The sequence below is a fragment of the Periophthalmus magnuspinnatus genome, chromosome 15 (genome assembly GCF_009829125.3).
Source record: "Periophthalmus magnuspinnatus isolate fPerMag1 chromosome 15, fPerMag1.2.pri, whole genome shotgun sequence".
Taxonomy (NCBI): domain Eukaryota; kingdom Metazoa; phylum Chordata; class Actinopteri; order Gobiiformes; family Gobiidae; genus Periophthalmus; species Periophthalmus magnuspinnatus.
The window spans coordinates 3,756,249-3,768,278 of NC_047140.1; the positions used below are offsets into that span (position 1 = coordinate 3,756,249).

Below are 12,030 nucleotides of genomic sequence, written 5' to 3' on the forward strand. Positions count from 1 at the left end.
TGTAGAAACTGTAGAAAATTGTCAATTATCTTGTGATTGACACATTAATTGAAACCAAGGCTAATGATATTAAAGTAGGGGTTAAGTGTGCACAGCACACCTCTCGCATACTAAACAAGGTACACAAGACCCTATATCCATCCTCCAGCAATCTGTTCTGGTATACTGCAAACACATTGTTTGATTATCATGATAAAAAAAAACAAAAAAAAAAAACAAAAACATTAAAAATCATAAAACATTTTTGGTCAATATCACCCACCTCTACATGACTGACAGTAAACCCAAAAACAAACACATTTTCTGCATGGCCAGTCAGAGTTTTGTCATTGGTATGTGCAGGTTGTTCCATGGCCCCATCCACAGCTCGTCCTCGTCCGATAGTGTGTGCTCGCTGTGGGACTCCAGCGTCTCTCGGCTGTCCTTATGGTTGTCAACACACGTCTCTTGCTCCATGTTGACGCGGCTGTTGTTTCTGTCAATCAAGGTCTTGGCTATATTAGTTCTGGAGCCAAATGTTTTGAGAACTACGATGCCGGATCCCAGGGAGCCGCTGGAGGAGTGTGTGTTGAGATTGATGTCCACATTAGCGGAAATGCATGTACTCGTCCCGTTCTCCGTGCCGTTCAGTGTCCCGTCTGTGGCAGAGCCGGGCGACGAGGGCTCTTCGTGAGTGACGCCCAATTTGTCGAGTTTTTTAAAATGCTCTGACAGGCGGCAGGGTGAGCCCGACTTGATATTGTTTGGGAGGGGCATTCTTCGCGTTCTGACAATGGTGCCGTTCTGGGCGAGGTAGATGCTGCCGTTGATGTTGCTGTGGCTGTTAACATTGGACAGGGGAGGCTGCTGGGTCTCTGTAGTGCTTTCCTCTCCGGTAGAAGTCGTCTCATTCTCTCGATCGATCACCAGCTTGATTCGCTTTCTTCTGCCAGACTATAAAGACAGAAAGAACAGTGTTACAATAGAGAAGAAATATCAAAATGACACATGTTAGTTGAGAGAAGAACTTGTGAGAAGAAGAAAAAATGTATTAACTGTGTGTGACTATCCAACCTCTTGTTTTGGACTATGGAGTGCATATATACTGTTGACTGATTATTTAGGGTATTTCATACGCCAAATGTAGTTGTTTTATAATTTCTATGTTCAAGTCTTTGCAGTCTTTCATGCCAAACTTGTTTTTCTAAAGCTATACATTAATGACATTGTATACTATAGGGCAGATATATAATTCTTCTTATTTCATGCTTTTAAATCTGATTCACTGACTTCCTCCATTTATTCCCAGAGGCTACAGCTGTCAGAAGACAATAGTTAACAAATGTGTATGATGAAAGAAAGGCTTGAAAAGACCACAGGGTACAAAACCAATATGAGTTAATATTAACCTTCCAATTATAGTGAGCATGCTGACACAAGTTTTTCTTCTCCTTAGAGACAATGTTATTAAAACAGAAATAGCCATATTCTATTATTTGCAATAATAAAATCAAGATTCTAACATAGAGACACACAAAATCCCAAAGCAGAAATCAGACCAGGCAGAAAAGGCACCCAAAGAACAAGTCATAGATAGAAGTTAACGATGTGCAAGATAGTGTCAAACTAGAGATTGTGCAGTATCTGCAAAGTTTTCTGCTTGCTAAGGAAAAACCAAAATCCAAAGCACTCTGTAAGGGAAACCAGTGTTCGCCTCACTCTCATGCAAGTTTTTATTCACTCTCTTACTTCATAACGCTGTGTCGGAATCTGACGAAGCATTAGTTCCACTGGACCTATCGGAGGAAATGGCGTCTTCATCTACCTCGGTGATGGGTGAGAGTCCTCCGTAGGTTTCATCAGATGTGGCGCTCATGCTCTTGATGTCTGTGGGGTAGGAAGGGCTTTTGACAGGAGTAGAAGGCCCAGCTTCTTCAGAGGTGACACTAGACCTCCTGGATGAAGATGCATCACTCTGCTCGCTAGACGACTCCTTGCTCTCGTCCGCAGTCTCTTCTTCTTCTTCATCCTCTTCGTCCTCGCTCTCTTCTGTTATTGTAGCTTCAGAAGGCGTCATGGTCGACTTTCGAGAACGCTGGCTACCACTTCCAGTTCTTGAACCACCAGAGCTTTCCTCACTTGCGACAGAGCTCTGGTCACTCATCTGACTTTTGCTACCCTCTGACCCAGAGCGCTGACTGGATCTGCGAGATGCAGACTCTTCGCTCTCGGAACCTGCCTCGGATTCACTGGCTGTTCCTGTCCCAGATTCGGGCTCACTAAGCTCCTCACTGGACTTTATAGTTTGTTGGGATGACCTTCTACTTTCACTAGCACTCTCACTAGCACTTTTACTACCACTTTTAGTTCCACTACCACTGACTGCACTGCTGCCTTTACTGGCCTCAGTGGCAGATGATCTGACAGAGGAGCGAGCAGATGAACCGCTCTCTCTTGTCCCCTCAGAAGCCTCTTCCTCATCTTCCTCCTCCTCTTCCTCCTCCTCCTCTGAATCCTTCTCGGTTTCTGACTTTTCAGTGCCACTCTCCTTTTCTGTAGCAGACCCTGACCCTGATCCTGATTCTTTCTCTGATTCTGATTCCTTCTCTGATTCTGATTCCTTCTCTGATTCTGATTCCTTCTCAGATACACTTTCCTTCTCAGACTCAGACTCTTTATCAGAGCCAGATTTCTCTGATTCCGATTCTTTTTCTGACTCGGATCCTTTCTCTGACTCAGACGCTTTCTCTGACTCAGACCCTTTCTCTGATTCAGACCCTTTCTCTGATTCAGACTCCTTTTCACTTCCCTCCTCCTCCTCTTCCTCAGATTTCTCCTCTCCTGACTCCTCTGGCTCCTCTGGCTCTTCCTCCGAGTCCACTGTGCTCTCCCGATCTAAGTCCTTATCTAAATCTACTTTCAGATAGTCTCTGTCAACACTGCTTTTGTCAGAGGCCTCCTCATCAGAGCCTCTTTCTCTCTCTTCCCCGCTCCCACTGGCCCCTGCCTCTGGCTCACTTTCAGTCACACTAATGGACACTTTGGACTTCTTGTCATCCTCGCTGGCCTCGTCTCCGCTCAGAGATCGGCCTTGTAACTTGGCGCCCAGGTTGATTTTCTTAAAAACTTTGCCAAGTTTGCTGCGACTTTCTACCTTGCTGTCGATTGGTCCGGTAAGAGCGGGTCCGTCCGTCAGACTGTCCTGACTGTCAATGCGGCGAGCAGACATTAGTCTGGCGTAGTCATCGTCCTTCTTTTTGCCGCCAAACATCTTCAGCATTTTGGCCTTCTTCCAGGGAGAAGAGCCAGGCTCTGAGGGCTGATCCCCTCCCTTGCTGGCCACTAGGAATTTACTCAGTTTCATGACAGACTTGAGTTTCTTGGCAGCCTTAGAAGGCTCTGCTTCCTCAGTGGGCTCTGCTTGCTCTATCTCCTCCTCTGGCGGCATGTCTCTAAAACCAACCCTCTTGGGTGGGCCTCTACCGCGCATGCCACGACCTCGGCCTCGGACCTAAGACATATTTCATTTTAACATTCATTTTAATGAAAAGGGTGACGCTCGGGGGGTTTCACACGGATGTAATATCATGATTTATGACTGATATGATTGATTTACAAGAAAAATAAAACAGCACCTGAGGACTGTAGTAATATTCATCTTCTATCATCTCTCCATATTCATCGTACATTGGTGGTATCAACCTCCTCCGGCTGCCATATCTGGACAAAATTAAGATATCAAGAAAAACAACTAGTTAATACACACAATAATACTTAAAATATTCTAGTGAAAAGTGAGAGTAAGAAATAGTGATTTATATACAGGTTAAATGTGCCGTGTCGATAGATGAATGTTTTTTGAGGAAAAATACAATGTCAAGTGGATACATGAATATTTTTCACCCATAATTCATTTTGGGAGGCACAGCAGAAGAGACATGGTTATATCCACTTAAGTATGACTAGTGACAATTTAAAACAATTATTTAAAGTAACAAAATGTGTTGAAATGTTTTATTGATACGGGATGCAAATCACTCCTGCTGCCTTAAGTGCTAAATTAAAGAAGTGCTTGAGGGTTAGAGAGGCTGTGAGTCATTGATAACTTCCTACATGTGCTCTCAGTGGCTCAATGAAGAGCATGCTGGCTGTATTACTGGATTAAGAGCTTAACTGCAGTATAATTTCACCTCTTAATGCAAACAGAAGCACATCAAAGGCACCTGGTCCGGGCCAGAGACACCGCGTGGCAGCACAATCGCCCCATGACGGATCACAGCAACATAATTACAGCTTGTTAGCACTCCGAGCAACCGCCCAACCAATTAGACCAGATGACAGACAAGTTATGGCAACGACTAACAGCAGGATCATGAAAAGTGTAATTTTAGTGCGACTGGTTTGGATGTGGTTTTGAGTGTTTGTGAGTCTGGGGTGACAGTGGAGCAGTGCTAAGCGTTTACACATTAACCAAAGTGTTGCTTGTTCAAACTTTGCCTGCAGACTGGTGTTTGCTTCACACACAACTCTGAGTACAAGCACAATCTTTGTATGACAGTGCAATTTTGAGAAAACTTTATTAATTTCAGGAGTATATGGTGGATGAGTCAGGGGAAAATAAATAAAATGAATAAATAAAAATATACATGATCATGATCTTTGTTATAATGTTGTTTCCTCATCACAAACAGACCTGGAGTTGTGTTTTGTTTCACTCACACATGTTTAACACACAAAAACTGCTTATTTAGGCTAAAACGGAGAACACTCTGTCCCACCTTGTGATGTCATGTGATAAAACAGGAAGTGCTCCACTGTCTTTTTAAACTCCACACACCTTCACTAGAACCATGTGGATAATTTTTGCCTTGGAATTGCCAGTCTCTACTAAACTAAAGGTAAAAGTTAGCTGTACCACTACATGACATCACAAGGTGGAACAGAGCATTTTGAGAGACGTAGGCGATTGAAACAAAACACAACTCCAGGTATGTTTCTGAGGAGGTAACAACATTCCAACATGGCTCAAACCTCTCAAGAATCCATTTTGTGTAACATAGAACCTTTAACTAGTTTTTATTGATCTTATTACACAGACAAGTACTATTCTATTTGCTCTTTGTTACTTTTGTTAGTAACTTTAGGATGTATAGATGTATAATTGCCCTTAGGAATCAATAAAGTTTGTCTACACAACCGTGCAACTTGTTTCCTATGATGACTTAGATTGAAAAAAGGGATAAGCCAAAAGTCCCTGCTCTCGCTTCGGCCTTCAGGGTGCATAAGCTGCTTCCATCCCCTGGCAGCATAATTGATCTCATTTTACGGGAGCAGCAAGGGTAAACAGTCGGCTGGTACGTTCTGCTGAGGGGAGCAAAAGTTACGCTCATCGTTTATTCTAAAATTCTAGACTTCACCCCAAAGGACTTAAGCACCAAAAGATAAACGTGTTGTCATAGTAAATATGGTTAAACTGGCTCTTTTATTTTAAAAGAACAGATTAGGATAAGAGCGAGACTGATGAGACGTGGGACCACCAAAGATTGTATATACTCACCCCTGGTCATAATAGTAGTCTTGTCCGTAGTAGTCTTGGCCAGCCTCCATGGAAAGCTCCTGCGGTTTACACAAGCACAGAAATTAGTCAGCGCTCTTAGCAAAAGGCAGCGGGAGAACACAGAGCAGCGCATGCAATCCTGGTGAATTAAGAAAAGCAGGAAGATGTCTACCTCAGGTCTCAGAAGGGATGGCCTCAGCAGTTGTTGTTGCTGCTGCTGCCCGAGATTAGTAAGGAGAAGGATAGAGGAAGGATGGTCAGGAGAAGCACACACACGAGGATAGAACATTCAAAGTTAGCTTGTGGCCAGAGCTGGTCTGTGTAATACATTTATTTTGCAATGTCCCTGTCAAATAAATACATTTATAGAAGGTGCACGGCTTGCAAAAGTGCTTTTTTTATTTACCACAAGATGAAAAGATTAATAAAATATTGATACGGAAGAAAAAAAAAAAACTTGCAGGCATAAGAACTTTTTGAGAATAAAAGACATGCAGGAGGGAATATGTTGATTTGAAGGTGACAAGATGACAGGAGCTAAAAAACAAGGTAAAAGGGCATAAATTAGGAATGGAAAAATATGTGTGAACTTGGAATCGACACTGAAGGAGTAATTTGTAGAAGACCTGGCAGACAAAGCCAAGCGCTATTTTGTGAGAATATTATGATTGGTTAAAAATATGAATTCAATGAGAGAACTCCAGACACCTTAATTTAACTGAATGTGTTTGAATGGCCAAGGTGATACTAATCCTACGTATCAATCATAAAGTAAGGTACGCTTTATTGACTTTAGGGGAATTTGTCCTCTGCATTTGACCCATCCTTCAATGACACTTGAGTAATCTATCAGAAACAGTGGACCCACCCCAGATCTTGAGCTAGGCTTGGTCAGGAGGACTAACTTAACTAACTAATTTGAGACAGCTGCAGTACATCCAGAACGCTGCTGCTCAGGTCCTGACTAGAACCAGGAAGTACTTCACACATGTGTCCTGTGCTCAGGTCTCTGCACTGGCTCCTGTTGCTCAGAGAATGTTAGTGCCACATGAACCATCTCACACTTTGAGGACTTCAGGGACCGGCCTCCTGCTGGTGCCAGAGTCAGGACTAAACATGGAGAATCAGTGTTTGAGTTTTCTGCAGCTAAAAGATGGCCTCAACTTTGATAACATTTAAATCCAGGCTCATACGACTCTGTTTAGCTGTGCATATGACTGAAAGGTTTTTATTCTGCACTTTTCTCCTTTAATCTTAATTTTATGATGATTATTTGTGATTATTTATATTTTGGCTTGTTTGTACAGTGATTTTTATGTCTTTCTTATTCTGTAAAGTATTTTGAAGTACTTTGTGTATGAATTGTGCTGTACAAATAAACTTGCCTTGCCTAACTTAGAGGAATTTACCTTTTGTGCACATGTTGGGTCAAGGGACTTATATAAAGTTCAAAAAGTAGTAAAACTCTCACCTATCACTGTGTATATATATTTTTTATCTTCGCCATTTTATATTGGTATCACTTTACCAATATCAGGAAGGGCTTATCCTAAAAAGCTAATTAGATTTGAAAAAAAAAAAAAAGTTGAAGTCGACTCAAGTTCACATTACACTATCATTACAAAAGGATCTTTTGTAAGCAGCATGATCTGAGCTCACCAGTAACTATTAGCTGCAAATATCTTTATATCACATCTTCATCAATTATGTTTTTTCTCTATTCAGGAATAGCACAAAGTAATCTTTTCCAGCTGTCTGAAAGAAGCCTTCGGGAATACGCCGAGCTTCCGAATCAACCTTAACCATGTTGTCAGTGTTGGGAGCCCTATCTCATCTTAATCTCATTCAGTGCTTTCCATCAGAGGAGTGGCAGATAAGAATAATGGAGTATAAGCCGCCTCAAGCTGCATGAAGAACGACGAAATGTCTTGGCACAACAAATAGATAAGAACAAATCACAATCGGAGCGCTTACCGGTCTGCCCATGCCACGCCTGCAAAAGAAGAAAACAAAAAACAGGACAAATAATGAATATGGATAGACAACAGCATTCCAACACTTTTCAAAATGGCCTCTACATTTTACCGACTGCTGCGAGTTTTCAGTTTTACTTACTCTGCATTTTCATGTGTTGAATAAATGACTTTCAAAGAGCTTAATATTGTAATGTTATCAGAAGGGCAATGGCATTTATTTTTCTTGAGAAATAAAGTGCATGCTGAGGAAGTTGAAGGGAAGATTGGTTGATGGAATACGGTGTTGTTTATGCAGAAATATCTAGAGCATCTCCCGGCAGATGTGAAAAAGACATTGTTGGAGGCGTTTTAATGAAATTGTCTGATGTTGTCGTAATATTATGCATTTCATTTTATGACTTGTCAAAAACTACAGAGGGCTCTTTGTTCGAACAAAAGTGCATCTAAAGTTTGTTTTGGTCCAAGGCCACGAAAATAAAACTAAAACAACATATATCTAGTTTTTATTATACGGGAAGTCTTTAAGTACCATAAGTCACTTTTGTTTCTTCAGTTTTGTTTGTGTACTTCATCGTATGCCAATTTATTAAGGCGCATTTGGCAGGTTTTTATGTTTTAAAGCTAAATATTACTTGGTTTGGTGGGATAGTACCTGCGGTGAGTATTTATTATAGTTTTACATCATGCAGGTGGCAGTTTGGAGAGAAAAAGTTAAAAAGAAAAGTACAAAAATACTGCAAGTACTGGTGAGCTGGAAAAGAGAATCCCTCCAAAACGCAGAGACAGTTTACACACAAGTATTTTATCATCAGTCTAATTATAACTATTGTGTAAATTAAACAAACTTTAGCCCTTGTTTACAGTATGGTTGCTAGGTAACACGTTATCAAATTACCTCCCATGTGACATCTGCTGCCTTTGTCCAACCAGGAAGTAAAAATAAAAAAGAAACACCAAAAGAACAAAAACAGGCAGGGTTTTTAGTCAAATCTTAAATACGACATGACTTAGTAGTGTAGTAACCTGCCATACGCACTTTAAAGTACATTTTCATGCCATATGCCCTTTTTTATAACCATCTACATACTGAGACAGGAGCGACAGAAGGAAATTAAGTGTTTTGCCTGAGGACACAACAACAATGCCTATGCTGCAGGCTTGAACTAGTAACTCCGTAGTAAATCTAAAACACCTTTTACATTACTTTGTGGTGTTATAGAATTGCCCAGTGGCTGCATTTTGACATATTTACAAACGTGCTCATAAAAATAATGAAATAAATAAACCAATCTTACAAGGGTGTGTCTGATAGCTGCAGGTTCACAAGCATACAACTGTAACCTGTCTGGCCCTATAAATGATGGCAGCTTTCACACTTGGATAAATGGCCGTGTGATGATGTGAGCTTCCTGGGGAGACTTGTAATCTGTTATTATGGGCTGGAGCAGAGCGGGGGGACATGGCCACACCTTGCAGGCACAGAGAAGCAACGTGATGGGGGTCGGGGAGCTGATGGATGGGACCTAGCGCTGGCTTCTGGCTCCTGGCGAATGCTGCCACGATGCACCATCAAGAGGAATGTGCAGGCAGAGCGTGGCCAGGGGAGAGAGGGAGGGAGAGGGCAGAGGTACGAGTCGATGAGGTGAGAGTGTGGATTAAAGGAGAGCTGAGGTTACACACAAATAATAGAGTATAACATGAAGTCACATTGTGCTAGTGGACATCCTTTTGTGTTATGATATTCAAAGGTGGGCAGTACTCACTTGCGTTTACTTAAGCAATGTTGTAAATAAATTGTACTTTTTGGAGTAGTTTTCAGACTGCACACTTCAGTAATATTTTGTGTGACGTAACACTACTCTCACTTGAGTAAAAGTTTTGGCTATTCGTCCTACTGTGAGAAAGTTTGTAATGTTGACAATATAATGTGGTTTAAATATTTGAGTTTCTTGCACTGCTACTTAAGATATGGTTTAGTTTTTCTCACATTTGCAGTTTATCCTTTGATATCTGATTTTGTGCATTACTTTTGGTTTAGTGCATTACTTTAGATTTTGCGCATTACTTTAAGTTTTGTGTATTACTTTAAGTTTTGTGCATTACTTTTAGTTTTGTGCATTACTTTTAGTTTTGTGCATTACTTTTAGTTTTGTGCATTACTTCAGGTTTTGTCCTTACAATTAAATGATACATTTTGTCATTAGAATGAAATTATAGTAAATCCAGAGTTGCTCAAATCCCTTTTTCTCTCACTTGAGTAACTTCTTGGACTAGTATTTTGTACTTATACTTGAACAATAATTTTGAAGCACCTTAACTCTCACTTGAGGACACAATGTTTGGCTACTTTAACCACCTCTAATGCTATTTACAGTATTCATGATTTAATGCATATAAAAAATGTAAACACTAACAAAGCTGATCTCAGTAATATTGTTATAGATTTGCAGTAGGTCCTTACATAACGGTACGCCAAAGAGGACGGTTCAGAACATACTGATTGCTTATAAAGAAGACATATTGTACTTGTGTCTGCTACATAGTCTAGTACAATCTATGACACCTGTGGATCATTATGTTATAATTTTGGACACTTTAAATTAACGTAAGAAACAAGTCCGCTGACGTCACGTAAACGTCATTATAAAAAAAAAAAAACACTCTGCACCTGTGATGGATAGCTGCACCAAAATGACTATGCAACGCTGCCAAATCCTGCTCATATCATCAATTAAGAAAATAAACTTGGAGAACAAAGTTAGTACAGAGCAGTGGGCGTGCACGATTAAAGACTGCTCAAACATGCACAAATCACTCCAAATATAATTCAATTCAATTCATTTTATTTTGGTAACGCCCAAAATCACAACAACAGTTGTCTCGAAGGGCGTTCATGTTTTGGTTGATGGGGGAAACCGGAGTACGGAGGGTTTTGTATGTCAGGAGGAGGACTTTGAATTTGATTCTAAGCTCGACAGGAAGCCAGTGCAGATATTTTAGTACAGGACTGATGTGGTCTCTTCTTTTAGTTCCTGTTAGGACTCCGCTGCATTTTGGACCAACTGGAGGCTCCTTATAGTACTTTTGGGGCAGGTGGCGAGCAGAGAATTACAGTAATCAAGTCTGGAAGTAACAAATGCATGGATGAGTTTTTCAGCATCGTTTTTAGGTAAAATATTTCTAATTTTAGTTATATTTCGCAGGTGAAAGTATGTGGTTTTACAAGCTAGGTTTATATGGGCTGTGAATGACAGATTTTGACCAAATAGGACTCCAAGATTTTTTACAGTAGGGCTAGAAGTTATATTCACATTGTCGAGTGAGATTATCTGGTCCGACAGAGAATCTATAACTATAACTATCACATGGTTAAAAGCTTTAAAAAGTCCATTTTGCAGAATAGATGTGCTTTAATGTGAATCTCCTTAACTGAGCAAAACATCTAACCCCTAATGCTAAACTGATTGTGATTCCTTGAAAGGAGAGATCATGGCGTGCTTGGAACATGATTTGGTTATTTTGGTTAGTATAATAATTACACAGTGCCTCAAATAAGCATTGGTAATCTCATCATCTCTGATTTCAAATTTGTCATGCAACATCACAGGCACTTTCATGAATAGAAATTACAATCCAGCAATCAGAAATATTTTGATCTTTTTCTAGATGGATATGAGTATGTAGATCTGTTGTGAAAGTAAGAAGCAGCAAGTATAGCGAGGGCGTATAAAGTGAGAAAGAGATCAAAACGTCTTCACACATTACTAATACATGTAAAAATGCAAGATGTCTTAATTAACTAAAGATCTTGCTAGCTTAAGGTCGTCTGAACTTTTATGTAAAAAACAGGTGGATATCGCACGGAACGCTGGAGCTATAACAGTAACAACATTAATTGCAGCTCAATTTACACCTAATTTGGCTAATACCATATGGTGATTTTAATTACAAATGTCATCATAAATCTACTGCTCTGTTACTGTAAGTAGCAATAGAAAGTTAACCACTATATATTTTTTTGACCTTTTTTATACAGGCCTCTCTGTTTAAAGTATATAAGTCCATATAAAACATTAAAAACAGATGGAGGTGTGTGTATAAAACTTAATTACCATTAAACTGCGATTGTGTCACAGACGTGTCCAGTTTTGCTTTTCCTTGAAGTATGTTTCGGTTTTGAGAAGCAAAACAGCTAAAAGCCTCTTTCCTGTCTCAGTTTTTTTAGTGCGGCTGGTCCTGAGCCTTATGCAGTCATGTGATCTGGTATAAATCAGTATCAGTGGTAGTTTTTGAAGTACTTTCTTATAGATACATTTCACACAGTGCTGTTTTCTTCTAACAGACAGCGACCCAACCCACTTGTCCATAGAGAACACAGTGATGGGTTTAAATCCATCATTTGTAATAAAACGAAGGGCAGAGTGAAATAGGGGATCCAACGGTTTTAAAGCAGAGGTCGAAGTCTGCAGCCACATCCACATAATCCAGAACAGAGAGGAAGTTTGCTAGCACTATTTC

At 40.3% G+C, this 12,030-nt stretch overlaps 1 protein-coding gene across 1 annotated transcript in view; it reads right to left on the reverse strand.

The window, feature by feature from the left end:
- Nucleotides 1-252: 252 nt before the first annotated feature.
- The window catches only part of pcdh15a (protocadherin-related 15a), a 301,030-nt gene continuing 289,252 nt past the window's right edge, over nt 253-12,030 (reverse strand). The window contains exons 33-36 of the mRNA XM_055227140.1: nt 7,511-7,529; nt 5,537-5,595; nt 3,615-3,699; nt 253-933 (exon numbers count right to left, since the gene is read on the reverse strand). Coding sequence (XP_055083115.1) covers nt 316-933; nt 3,615-3,699; nt 5,537-5,595; nt 7,511-7,529 — 781 coding nt within the window. The 3' untranslated portion in view covers nt 253-315. The remainder of the gene's footprint in view (nt 934-3,614; nt 3,700-5,536; nt 5,596-7,510; nt 7,530-12,030) is intronic.